Source organism: Otolemur garnettii, unplaced genomic scaffold (assembly GCF_000181295.1).
Source record: "Otolemur garnettii isolate 467f Iridium unplaced genomic scaffold, OtoGar3 scaffold00146, whole genome shotgun sequence".
NCBI lineage: Eukaryota > Metazoa > Chordata > Mammalia > Primates > Galagidae > Otolemur > Otolemur garnettii.
Genome location: NW_003852541.1, coordinates 4,105,518 through 4,119,763, shown reverse-complemented (window position 1 = coordinate 4,119,763; position 14,246 = coordinate 4,105,518). Strand labels below are relative to the sequence as shown.

Sequence of the window (14,246 nt, the reverse complement as noted above, 5' to 3'; positions counted from 1 at the left end):
TGGCATCATGCTCACAGCAACCTCTAACTCCTGGGCTCAAGCGAGTCTTCTGCCTCAGCCTCCCAAGTAGCTGGGACTATAGGCACCCGCCACAACGCCTGGCCATTTTTTGGTTGCAGCCATCATTGTTGTTTGGCGGACCCAGGCTGGGGATTTGAACCTGCCACCTTAGGTGTTTGTGGCTGGTGCCTTAGCCGCTTGAGCCACAGGTGCCGAGCCAGCATAACCCTTTCAACATAACCCAGTTTAACATAACTTACTGGAGAACTTGTTGTTAGCCATTACTTCTTTTGTTTTTATCTGATGACGCCAAAGGCTATGGAGGAAAGAGAAGGTTTGAAAATCTGTCCTACTGACCTCGCCATTTGGAGGCAGTTACTTCAATCTTTAAAACAAGGCATCAAGAAACTTCTAGGGCCTACAGAAATTTGTGTGCAAACCTTCACTCCCATGTGGGCCTTAAGTCAGGGGGCTTTTACTTTGCAACCAACCAGGCCAAACTTAGGTCGGGGGGGTTTAGGCCCACAACCAACCTGGCCATATGGGATTCTGCCTCAGTTTCTCACAAGTATGCCTGCACAAAGTCTTTTCACTGCTCTCTCTCAAACAGCTTTTTTGGCCAGAGGCATATAGGCCTTTCGCCTATTCTTCAATACCATAAACTAAGCAATCTGAGGAGAAAAAAGAAATGCTAAGACAGACAGCCGAGAGCAGTGGCCTTGCAGACAGAACAGCTTCCAGTGACTCACGTGAATTCAAATGGTTTTGATTTTATGGTCTGGCTCATATTTAATTTAATTAGAGTTCTTTACAACTTACAGACATATGGAATTTGTGCTGGTTTATGCATAAATATCTTTAGCTTTATTCCAGAAACAATTTGCAAGAAGTGCTTCCTTTCAAACAAGATTTGTTTAAGAAATACCCACTTGGGGGTATTCCTGCTTTTAAAATCTGTTACATCTCAGTACATGCTGAATAAGGTCACTTAGAATTGTGGGAAGGGCACTGGGAGCCAGGCCTGCCTGTTACCCACATGGCTTTGATGGAGCCATTGATTTTCCTCTGTCTCTGAGCCCTCATCCTCTAATGATTTTCAACTGGTGTGCCATAAGAGGATCTAAGGTGTGCCACATAAATTTTTAAAAATCATTAAATTATTTTCAAAAGAAGTTCAAAGCACAGGGGCGGCACCTATGGCTCAGTGGGTATGGTGCCGGCCCCATATACCGAGGGTGGTGGGTTCAAACCCAGCCCCAGCCAAACTGCAACAAAAAAATAGCCGGCACTGTGGGAGGTGCCTATAGTCCCAGCTACTCAGGAGGCTGAGGCAAGAGAATCACCTAAGCCCAAGAGCTGGAGGTTGCTGTGAGCTGTGACACCACAGCACTCTACCAAGTGTGACAAAGTGAGACTCTGTCTCTAAAAAAAAAGAAGTTCAAAGCATAGTAAGTATATTCTTTTTTTTTTTTTTTTTAACTTTTTTTGTAATGAACAATTTAAGTGTGCCTCGAAATGTCAATTTATAACTATAGGTTCAAGTGTGCCTTAAGATTGAAAAAGGGTTTGAAAACACTGTCTAGAGGATAATGGGGACAATGGCCCACACAGAGTTGTCATGACATATAAATGAAACTATGGATGAGAAAGTGCTTGTTACATAAATAGTAACAAAATCTCCAATCTAAGAATCAACAAAATAAAATTATTTGAGCGTGCATTTTCCTTTCCGAACACCCTTTTCCCGCCACCCCCGTCTATGCTTTGGGTACTGATGTAAGAATTGGGATAAAGGGGTGGGAGCCAGGCATAAGCTGGCAGAGTGGGCTGAAAGGACCCCTGTGTGGCAGGTGAGACTGCAGACACACTCTTGGCACTGCGCTACTGCAAGGACCGCGGCGCCCTGACTGTGGGTGTCACCAACACTGTGGGCAGCTCCATCTCCCGAGAGACTGACTGCGGTGTCCATATCAATGCAGGGCCTGAGATCGGCGTGGCCAGCACCAAGGTAGAAGGAACCACGTGGTCTTCTTTGGGGAGAGCCTAGGCAGTTGGGCCCAAGGCCCAGGTGCCCTCTGGTGTGGACAAAGCATGCAGTCCTGCCCTGCTCTACCAACAATGCTGTCTTTCTTTCCTTTTGGTTATTTTTGTCTCTTCATTTATTATCTCATTTTGTTTCTTCATCAACTTCCTGCCTTTTCCATGTTGTCCTTTAGCTCTTTGAGCGTCTTTGAGATGCTTGATTTAAAGCCCTTGCCACCTCCTTTGTCCACAGGCTTACACCAGTCAGTTCATCTCTCTGGTGATGTTTGGTTTGATGATGTCTGAAGATCGAATTTCACTACAAAACAGGAGGCAAGAGATCATCCGTGGCCTGAGATCTTTGCCTGGTAATTCCTACAACTCAACTTCCTGTATTTTCAAATCCAGTGAACTGTTTCAGGCCATTCTCTTCCTTGACTCTCTCTTGTATGTGATACTGTTAACTTTGCCTCCTCCTAAAACTTTCTAGCCACCACTGAATCCTAACAACTCCCACTGGACCAAGATTAAAATCCACACCCTTCACTAGGCCCTGGAGTCTTGCACACCTCACCTGCCACCTCACCTGCTTCCTGCCCCTCCCTAGGCTGGCTGCCACCTTGACCTTCAAACCCTCAGTAGTGTCAAGTGCTTTCCTAACACACGGTTCTTGCACTGGCTCCTTCCTCTGCTGACACTCTCTTCCTGAAGCTCTTGGCACCAACTTCTTATCTCCCAAGCCTCAGCTCAGATGTCACCCTAACTAACTGAGTTCCTAACCCCATGCCCTAGCACTTTTTTAAACATTAACTCATTTCTTTTCTTTCTTTCTTTTTTTTTTTTTTTGGAGACAGAGTCTTAAGCTGTTGTCCTAGGTAGAGTGCCATGGCATCACAGCTCATAGCAACCTCAAATTCTTGGGCTTAAGTGGTTCTCTTGCTTCAGCCTCCCAAGTAACTGGGACTACAGGTGCTTGCCACAATACCCGGGTATTTTTGGTTGCAGTTGTCATTGTTTGGCAGGCCCTGGCTGGATTTGCCAGCTCTGGTGTACATGGCCACTGCCCTAGCCACTGAGCTACAGGCGCTGAGCCTCATTTCTTTTCCATATAACATACCTCATGATCGGAAATGACCCATTCACCTATTTACTGGCTTGTCTCCCCTTTGATCATTACCAAAGCCTAGGGTCTGAAATCTGGCCAAGACAGCATGCTGGAAGTTTATTGACAGGAAAAGCATTCTTTCTTTAAGCCAGATCACAACTATGCAAAATAGGATTCTATTCTGATGTCTAAGCCAGCAGTTCTCGAGATGTGGTCTGCAAGACTTGGGGTCTACCAGCTCTTTCAGTCAAAATTATTTACATAAATAATTATTTACAATAAATCAGACTTTTTTTTTTTTACAGTGGTGGCTTAGCACACTTGAAGACCTAATGATCACTGTGTTCTTAACCACCACACACCCAGTTTCATTGAAGAACATCCTTGATGAGGTGGTAAAAAATGTTAGTCTATAAACTGAAGTCCTTTTTAGCATTCTGCATGAGCAAATGGGAAATACTTCTACTCATGCTAAAGAATCATGGCTGTTTCAAAGAAAAGCACCCTTGTGATTATTTGAGTAGCAAGCTCATTTGGATATTTGGCAGACATTTTCTCAAAACAGTTATCTCTACACATCAATGAAAACAACCTACAGTATTGGTTGCAGTGATAAACTTTGAGCTTTCAAGAAAAACTTAGAATTTTAGAAAACTCATATCTGCCACCATGAGTTCAATTACTTCCCAGCATTCAGAGACTTTTCTGATGAGATCCTGGTGACTTAGCAAATGTGATATAAAAAAAATTTTATAATGGAATGTGTACATTATTTGCATAACGTTGTGGCCAATGCATAATGTTACAAAATTAAATGATCCATTTAAAAGTACAAGATAAGGCTGGGTGCAGTGGCTCACACCTATAATCCTAGCACTCTGGGAGGCTGAGGTGGGTGGGTGGATTACCCTGAACTCCCAGGTTTGAGACCAATCTGAGCCAGAGTGAGACCCCATCTCTAAAAATAGATGGGCGCCTGTAGTCCCAGCTACTATGGAGGCTAAGACAAGACAATTCCTTGAGGTTAAGAGTTTGAGGTTGCTGTGAGCTATGAGGCCACGACATTCTACCAAGAGTGGCAAAGTGAGACTCTATCTCAAAAAAAAAAAATAGAAATACAAGACAGACTAGTGAATTTTAATGTAACAAAGTAGAAAAAGTTTACTGATATAATTTCAGATTTCACATTTGCAACTACCTTCTTAAGAAACTACTGTTTCAGCTCGGCGCCTGTGGCTATGATGCCACGGCACTCTACCCAGGAGGATAGCTTGAGGCTCTGTCTCAAAAAAAAAAAAAAAAAAAAGAAACTACTGTTTCTCAAGTTATGTGTATGGTAGTGTCAAACAACAATATTCACAATTGTTTGGAAAAGTTACTTAAATACTTCTTCCTTTTCCAAATGCAAATCTCTAAGAGGCTGGATTTTATCCCTGCACTCCAACCAAAAGAACATACCACAGCAGATTTGATGCAGAAACAGATATGACAGTCAATGACCTTTCATTAAAAAGTTAGACATTAAAAAGATTTGCAAAAATGTAAAACAATGCCATCTTCTTGCTAATTTCTTTTAAAAATATAGTAATGTAATGTGTATATTATTGTTATTTTGAAATGAATTAATAAAATATTTAAAAATTTCTAAATGCTATTTTATAATCTGGTAAACATTGATATTATATAACCCCCCAAAACAAAGGTTCTTAGAGACCCACAAAAATTTTTAAGAATGTAGAGGAGTCTAAGACTAAAAGGTTCGAGGACCTCTGTGTCCCCTCATGCTGGCTTTGTCTTCAAACAGCACTTGGCAGAAAAGGGGGCATGAACTTGGAGTGTCAGTGCTTTGTCTTGCCAGCTGGTGATTTCCTCCTCCAAGCCTCAGTTGCCTGACCTACAAAATAGAGCTAGAGATAATACTTCCCTCCCTACCTCAGCGGTACTCAAGAAAGTATTCACACATCTGTGAATCACCATAGTTCTTCTTCATGAATATTGTTTTAAAATCAAATGATTGACTTTCTCTCTCTGCTCTGTGTGGCTTAGAGCTGATCAAAGAGGTGCTGTCTCTGGATGAGAAGATCCATGACCTGGCCCTGGAACTCTACACACAGAGGTCACTCCTCGTGATGGGGCGGGGCTACAACTATGCCACATGCCTGGAAGGAGCCCTGGTGAGCCCCCCTCAGCTGAGTCTCCCTCCCCAGGCAACATGAAGGCAGGCACATTGGGAAGGAGGGCTCCTTGGCCACCCCTGTTAAGCCTGCACTAAGCATCAGTTCCTGACCAGGTATCTAGCTCCCAAGACACAGAGATGGGTAAGACAGGTGCCTGTCCCCCAAGGCTCCCAATCTTCTAAGGAGAAAGAGGCAGGGCATCCTTGGGCAAGCCCCAGGTGTCCAGACAGTGCCAGGCTTTGTTTGGAACAGTTCACACACCCCTCACGAGGTCTCCTGAGAGGCTGGTGATAACTGCGCACATTTCACCCAGGAGGAAACTAAGCCTCCAGGAGGTGAAGTATGTAAACCAAGATGACTAAGAGCAGCCTTTGCATCTGTCCACTGCCACAAGGGTGGGGAGGCTTTGCCAGCCTAAACTGCAGGGTGGAGGTCTCTGCAGAGTTTCCTTGTTGCTCCTCAGAGAAGTATGAGATCCTCCAGAAGGAGCTTCAAAGGCCCTGCCTTTCTACAAGAATTGATGATAGGCTGTTTGCCCCTGCCAGCAATAAAGATCCAGACCAGCTAAGAGAAAGCTAATGGAGCAGGGGCAAGGTGGCAGGGCCACAGGACTGCCAAGAGGGTGGACACGCACCATTCAGGGTCATTGTCAGCTTGAAGTTTATGGATCAGAATGCTCCACCCAGGGATCTGGGAGACAGTTTTCCAGGCCATATAGCACTGGGACAGCAGATACTGGTATCATCCATTGCCCAGCTTTGTTCCATCCTCTCCCTGTAGGAGGAAGTGGCCATTCTCTCCCTACCAACCCCACTTGAATTATGATGCCAACTGCAAGTGGTTCAGGAGAACCACTCAGAGCTTGTTTCAGGCTATCTTAGTCTAGAGCTCAAACCTGACCTCAGTGAGCTCCAGGTCCCATATCCAGCCCATGGAGATTCTGACTCCTGCCAACAGAAGCCAGAGCTGGCACACTGCTCCTCAGAGGGCACAGTAGAAGCAAAGCCTAGGGGTGCACTGTCAGCTCCCAGACAGCTCAGCCACCTGGATGGGGGGCTCAGCTACAGTGGCTGAGTGTGCTGGTGAAAGACACATATTCAACTGTGCCTCCAAATGAGTCCGCAGGGAAGGAGAGAAGCATTCAGGCTGCTGCTGGCAAAGTTAGTGGCCGCTTTATGGTCACTTAGAGGCTGGTGCTCCAGTGGTCTGCAGCCTGCAGAGTAGAGCTGGCCTCTCCATACAGCATTTCCTTGACCCAAATAAGTAGCCCCAAGGGAGTTAGGAGATGTTTTCTTTGACACTCTCAAGTGATGTTGATTAGACAGTAACTAAATAGAAATGGATCTACCTAAACATAGGGAAAAATTCCAATAATACCCCAGCGCGTATAGCTTTGCTCCATAGGTCAGTATGAATGACCCTTTAGGAGTTGTTAATGATCCGAAATTAGGGGAATGCTTAATCACATAACTGACTGGGGGTATATCCAAGTGGAATACAATGCCATGGTGAAGCTAACTACATGGCCCATGGCTGGTTACAGAGGAAAAGAGGGTGAGGTAGGCGACTGTGATCATGACCTGTCCACCCAAAGGGGTGGCTGTGCATGGAACTGAAGGGTGATGGAGCTACATTGGCTGGGACTGGACTAGGGACACAAAGGCTGCATGTTAAGCTTTGTACATGCTCTAGGTAGCAGCCAGACTGCTCTCCTGTCCCTTACCAGATGTCCTTAGGGCTGCTGACCACTCCATGGCATGTATTATCTACTGTGTGACCCTCCACTCTCTGCCTTCCTTCACACTTCTCCTGCTGCCCTTCCTCCCCTCTGGCTGATAGCTGCAGCCCCCTGTGTGTGCAGTGTGCCTCTCATCCCACCTCCTGTTTCCCCAGAAAATTAAAGAGATCACCTACATGCACTCAGAAGGGATCCTGGCTGGGGAGCTGAAGCATGGGCCCCTGGCACTAATCGACAAGCAGATGCCAGTCATCATGGTCATCATGAAGGACCCTTGCTTTGCCAAATGCCAGAACGCACTGCAGCAGGTCACCGCCCGCCAGGTGAGGGCTAGAGCCACCCAGCTCCCATTCTCCACACTGCCCACCTCACCATATCTACCAGCACCGGCTGCAAACACACACTCTCCTGGACCCTCTTGTGAGTAGTGCACTCCTTTGGGAAGGAAGTGGTCAGCCTGCAGCAGTGGGCCACAGCAACCCAGACTGCCCTGAGCTGCCTTGGCTTCCATCTAGAGGCAGAGGAGGTACCCCCACTGGAGAGCAGGGCAGTACTGCCCCAGGCTGTGCTGTGGAGTCAGGTTAGATCCCACAGGCTTAGGGCTTAGTCCTCACCTCAGACACTCGCACTACAAGCTCAGGGCTGCACTGTCCACCCCTGACCAGCTAGCTACAAATTTCAGAGTTCCTCATTTCCCCTCAGGTTCAGTAATTCTCTAGAATGACTCACACAACTCAGGAAAGTGAGTCGCTTCTACAGTTTTATCACAAAAGATGCAAATCATGGCCAATTGCAGAGAAGATACCCATGGAGTAAGGATCCCAGATGTGAAGCTTCTGTGTCCTCAGAAGGTGGCACTCTTCCAACATGTTAGTGTGCATCAGCAGAGAGCTCACCTGAGCTGCTGGCTCTGGTGCCCAGAGTTTTTATTAGGGTCTTATTAAGTGGCATGGTTGATTAGATTATTGGTCATGTGACTAAGCTCAGTTTCTAGCCCCATTTCTGTCCTGGGAAGTTGGGAGTCCAAGGTCAGGCTAGCTTAGAGCCCTAACCATCTAATCATGTGGTTGGTCTTTCTGGTCAGCTCCAATCCTAAAGCCATCTATGGGCCATCATGTGTCATCTGATTATCATAAAGTAAGTTGAAGTCCAACAGACCTCCATGAATAACAAAAGACACTCACTTCTATCACCTGAAAAAGCCTAAAAATTAGGCTCCCTCTTGGGAATCAATGACAAAGTCCAGCCAAAGTTTTATACAAAGGACCACCACCCTGAGGGAAGAAGGCAGAGGACCATCAGATCTGTCCTGGGAGTTCATGAGGTTACAGGGAGGTAAAATCCAACAAGGGACTCCATCCAGCTGCTGCCATACTCGGCTTGGCACAGAGGCCAGAGAGATGGTATGAACACAATCGCATAGTTTCTTCACTTAAAACCCCTCCTGTGGCTTCCCATCAAACTATAGTAACCCCTAAGCTTGACCCCACCCTCCGACTTCACTGAGTCCCAGGGACTCCAACTTTCCTGTTTCCCACTCACACCCAACTCCTTTGCAGTGGCTGTTCCCTCTGCCTGGAAAGTTCTTCCTACAAATCTGCAAAGTTGGTCCCTCATTATTCAGGTCTCAATCCAAACATCTCCTTTCTTGAGAGGGTTTCCCCAGACTTCACCAATGTCTCCCAGTCACATTACCTTGTTGCCTTTGTGGCATTTCTCTGAAATTCATCTGTACTCAATGACAATGAGCCCCATTACAGTGAGGATCAAGTCTGCCCTGCCCTTCAAAAGGCACACTGAAGCCACCCAGCAAATGGGTACTGAATGATGCAGCAAGATGGCAGTCTCCTTACCAGAGGAAGAAACACACCCCAAACCACCACTCATGTCCCATACTAATCACTTCACCCACCCATAATTCCAGCAAAATATTACTGTTATCATAGAAGTCATGTTGATTCCAGATGCTCTGCGTGTGTGAGAGATTGCTACTTTCTGAGACTTTGTGGTTGTGTTTCTCTGCTTTAGGGTCGCCCAATTATACTGTGCTCCAAAGATGACACTGAGAGCTCCAAATTTGCATATAAAACGATTGAGCTGCCCCATACCGTGGACTGCCTCCAGGGCATCCTGAGTGTGATCCCTCTACAGCTTCTTTCCTTCCACCTGGCCGTTCTCCGAGGATATGACGTAAGTCTAAGAATGACACCTGATATAGCAAAGAGGACAGACATAACCCCACAGGTGTTCTTGTTTGGAATACTTATTTGGAGTAAACAATCATAGGAGAAATAATTTCACTTAAAGAAATCTTCTTTTAGGGGCAGCGCCTGTGGCTCAAAGGAGTAGGGCACTGGCCCCATATACCGGAGGTGGTGGGTTCAAACCTGGCTCTGGTCAAATCTTCTTTTAAAAGTAGCTTATTATACGCCCTGAAAACAAGCTGGAAAACTGCAAAATATGTAAAGGAAGAACTGTATCATCAAACCATAACCTCATCAGCCAGAGTCATTTGGCAAATTTAATATTTTATTCTAGATTTCTTTTCCTGTGCCATGTATTTTTTTTTTTAACTTTTTTTGTTTGTTTGTTTGAGAGAGAGTGTCTCATTTTGTCGCCCTCGTAGGTGCTCTGGTGTCATAGCTCACAGCAACCTCAAACTCTTGCACAAAGCAATTCTCTTGCCTCAGCCTCCCTGGAAGCTGGGACTATAACACTCAGCTAATTTTTTTCGATTTTTAGTAGAGACCAGGTCTCGCTCTTGTTCAGGCTGGTCTCAAACTCCTGAGCTCAGGCAGTCTATCTGCCTCAGCCTCCCAGAGTGCTAGGAATAAATTTTCAGTATTATCTCAAGATACAAGTTTGCATCTTCCCTTTATTATAGTACAAGTATTTCTTACATTTTTGTGATTTTGTTATAGGAACATCTAACGTTGCGTGATATTCCATCACATGATTTCCTTAACAATTAGTCTTCTATTATTTAAACTTTCCTAATGTTTTTGCCTTCACAAATAACATAGCACTGAACATCTTTGTACATACAACTTTGTCCTGCATTTAAGATTTGCCCTTAGTCTAGCAAATGATTTAACCTTTTGGACTCCTAACATACATTGCCAAATTACATTCCAGAGAAGAACCAATTTGTGATCTCACCAGCAAGTATCTTAAGAATATATAATTCATTGTGCAAAGAAATAGAAGTTTTATTAAAATTTTATTTTGAGACACTTTTATTATTTATTTATTTTCATTTATGTATTTATTTTTTGAGACAGAAAAAATGTCTGTCACTCTGGGTAGAGTGCAGTGGTATTGTCATATCACACTGCAACCTCAAACTCCTGGGCTCAAGCAATCCTCCTGTCTCAGCCTCCTGAGGAGTTAGGACTACAGGCATGCATCACCACTCCCAGCTAATTTTCTCAAGTTTTTTTTTTTGTTGTAGAGACAGAGTTTCACTTTATCACTCATGGTTGAGTGCCCTGGAGTCACATAGCTCACAGCAACCTCCAACTCCTGAGCTTAGGTGATTCCCTTGCCTCGGCCTCCCAAGTAGCTGGGACTATAGGCTTCCACCACAATGCCTGGCTATTTTTGGGTGGGGGAGCAGGGCTGGGTTTGAACCCGCCACCTCCAGCATGTGGGGCTGGCGCTCTACCCTTTTGAGCCACAGGTGCTGCCCCAATTTTCTCAATTTTTAATACAGACGGGGTCTTGCTTTTGCTCAGGCTGGTCTCAAATGCCTGAACTCAAATGTTCCTCCCGCTTTGGCCTCCCAGAGTGCTAGGATTATAGGCATGAACAACTGTGCCAGGCTAGAAAACTTTTAAAAATATATAATAGTGGAAAGAATAATATGACAAGCACCTGAATTTATCCAGAATTGACATTTCTTAGCATTTTGTCATATTTGTTTCATCTTTTTAAACATACACATGTATTAAGACAATGCAGATAAGGTTGAAGCCCATCTTTTAAACCATCCCAATCACATTTCTTTCCTACCCCTCATCCTAAACTAATAAGTTATGTGGGATTCATGTGTATCCTCCAAGAAAAGCAAATTTTTAGTAATACAAATTGAGCTGTTATTAAAAGCATGGATCATATTTTTCCTATAGTGTTAACGTAGCATGATACACATCAGATGCACAATAATTGTTTATTGAATGAATTAAACATTATATAGTTAAATAAAGCTTCTGGAATACGGACTCCACAGTTCTATGGGTAGCTTATGGTTGGAGGTGACCTGGAGGTCCATCTCCTTGTTTTCAAGCACTCTGATGGTAGTCTTTATATAGAGCTGGTTTCTGAGTTTTGTGGGGGTCCTAAACAATCACTTTCTTTAATTTTAGGTTGACTTCCCCAGAAATCTAGCTAAGTCTGTCACCGTGGAATGAGAAGACCAGGACAAGACCATCACCACCTTCAGTCTGATTCCAGACCTGTCCTGATAGCAGGGATGCCACGTGTTCTGCGTGTTCACAGTAGAGCTTGACAGCTTCAATGTGCCTTGTACCCAAGTGCTTTTGCTTACAGCAAATACTGTTTCTCTGTGTCCTGCTGTCGCCAGAGGAGAAGAGAATCATTGTTTACACACAGGGATCAGAGCAGACTTTTCCACTACTGTGCAATAGAGATACAGCTCTCTTCAGAGTAACTGTGAATCTTTTTTAACCAATATTAGTTAGCTTTAAAAGACAAATTATTTATAATGACAACTGTATAGTTTTTAAGTTATTTTTCTATGTGGCTTTCTGGCCCATACTGTGCATCCCAGCCACCCACAGTATGCTGTCTCTGGGTTTGCTCCTGGCAGGTGGCATTCATCTCAGATTTGAGCACAAGGCATTGACCCTCTGGATTCCTTTCTTCTTTCCTTTCCTTTCTAGGCTGCTCCTGAATCGCATCTCCTGACTTCAGGAAGCCACTCCAGCCATCTGCCTAGGCTGCCTATAAGTCCAATTGAAATGTCAATTTCCTTCAGCATTTTCTTCTCATCTGTAGCCCAGATCCCTCCAACTCTCTAACTTCTGTTTAATCTAAGCCCAGGTTGCATTTTGTTCCTGCTCCCTGCCCATAGTAAAATGGCTTGAAATATCCCATGCGAGAGAGTAGTGTCAAGTGGGCTACCTTATTCTCTGTTTAAAAGCATGCACAATCAAAGTCCTACGCAATTTTAAGACAATAAACAACATACAATTTTTTTCTCATGTGTTTTGATTATGTTAACCTTATTCTTTTTGTGTACGTTGGGTTTTTGAGAACTGGGAGCTCAGCAGTGTTTAGAGGAGCAGCGCTGTTTGTTAGTAACTACTGGTATCGTCCACACCTGTGACTCTCAGGCTTCTAATACAAAACCAAGAGCTATTCTATAACATACACAAAGTGCAGATTTGAGACTTGGATGAGGGTCCAGTGAATCAGGAGAGGGTTGGGCCACTTCATGCTGCTCCAGATGGTTGCCCAAAGCCAGGAGGCTGCATAAAGTGACACTTCCAAATTTGTATTTTTTTCCCCCAATGAGCCTATTAATAAAATCAGGCAGGAAGATAGAAAGCCAGAGACAGAGTTTGAAGGTTTGTGAGGTTGGAGTTTAGGCTCCCTACATGAGCACTATTGCACACACTTTGAATGATGTCTTCTTGACAACTAATTAAGCCTCAGTTTTGAATTACCTATGGGCCACTAAGCAACTTTCCCATTCTCTTCTATGCTCTTCCCTGTATCACAGGGGTTGGAAACCTGTGAACTACATTTCCAGGTTAAATTCCACCAGTGACATAAACTTGTGGGCAATTTGGAACATAGTTGAGGGGCAGACATCATATTGCTTATTTATCCTTGGCAGAAGCAGATGGGAATATGACCGAGGTTTTAGTAGACAGGGGTTTTGCTATGGTCTTTGGGTGCTCCCCAAAACTTGTCCAGCTCAATACTCCCAGCAGTGGTGGCCACAGTTTACTGTAGCTCCTCCAAAATCCCAACTTAGGAGAGCTAGCAGGAGCCAGGAGCCCCACAAGCTTTCCCTGACCCCCACCCTCCAGGCCTCCACACAAACTAATGAGGGGGTGAGTCCTGGAAATGGCCTAGACTGGTTTCTGTCTTACTGACCAAACCATAGTCAGGGCAACTTCTGAGATTAGGAGACTCTTTATAAATCAGCCCAACCCTTTTCCCTGGACAAGACCCAGGAAGTGCGTCTTTATCCTTACACCAGAGAGGCAACAACCATCCTTACCTTTGTGCTGCTTGTTCCTTGTATCTATCCTCAACAACAGCCTGCCTAGTTTTGAAAGCAGAGGGCAAGTGCACACTAGCTGTAAGGAGAGGGTGGTACTGCCCCACTAGACAGAGGTTTCGGGAGGAGGGGAGTGGGTCAGTCTCTGGGTTGTGGTCTGATTTCTGCTTCTCTGGGTGTTAATAAGGCCCCTTCTAGGGAGACTGTGAGAATGGTCATGAGTCTCAGGAAACACAGGGCTGAGGGGCAGGCCAGGCACTGGACACACAGCGTAAATATGATCAGAGGGCAGGGGCTACCCAGTACCTTCTGCTCCTAAGTTCATCACAACCACCCTTCAGCTCTCTGGGGGAAAGCTAGAAACTTAAGTGAGTGATGTGCATGTCCCCAGAGAGCAGGAGGGGAAAGACCCTCATCAGTATGTGGTCAGGATGAGCCAAGTCCTGATGAGATCCTGGGCCAAGCTCTCCTGGGCATCCTGTCCTCAGTTAAAAAGATGGTTGAATTGAAGTGAGGTCTTGGTGATGACAGTCTACCTCCCAGGTGGCACTGTTGCAGCATGGTACCACCCTGGGGTCACTTCTTACTTTCCTCCATAGTATTCCTTTGCCATGTCTTCTGGACTGGGCTCCAGTTTCCTTTATCTGTCTTTCTTCTTCTGAGTTTCCTTTTTTGTTTTAATGGGGCATATCCTTTTTTTTTTGAGACAGAGTCTTGCTTTCTCGCCCCAGTAGAGTGCCATAGCATCTCAGCTCACAGCACCCTCAAACTCTTGGGCTCAAACAATTCTCTTGCCTCAGCCTCCCAAATAGCTGGGACTACAGGTGCAGGCAATAACACCTGGCTATTTTTAGAGACAGGGTCTTGTTCTTGCTCTGACTGGTCTTGAACTCCTGAACTTAGGCAATCCACTCACCTTGCCAACACCCAACCCAGTGCTAGGATTACAGGTGT

General features: G+C 45.1%; 1 protein-coding gene across 1 annotated transcript in view; it reads left to right on the top strand.

The window, feature by feature from the left end:
* The window catches only part of GFPT2 (glutamine-fructose-6-phosphate transaminase 2), a 46,218-nt gene extending 33,977 nt beyond the window's left edge, over positions 1-12,241 (top strand). Inside the window, exons 14-19 of the mRNA XM_003799162.3 lie at positions 1,851-2,008; positions 2,276-2,390; positions 5,174-5,301; positions 7,198-7,365; positions 9,071-9,232; positions 11,407-12,241. Of these exons, the coding sequence (XP_003799210.2) occupies positions 1,851-2,008; positions 2,276-2,390; positions 5,174-5,301; positions 7,198-7,365; positions 9,071-9,232; positions 11,407-11,451 (776 nt within the window). The 3' untranslated portion in view covers positions 11,452-12,241. The remainder of the gene's footprint in view (positions 1-1,850; positions 2,009-2,275; positions 2,391-5,173; positions 5,302-7,197; positions 7,366-9,070; positions 9,233-11,406) is intronic.
* Positions 12,242-14,246: the final 2,005 nt, after the last annotated feature.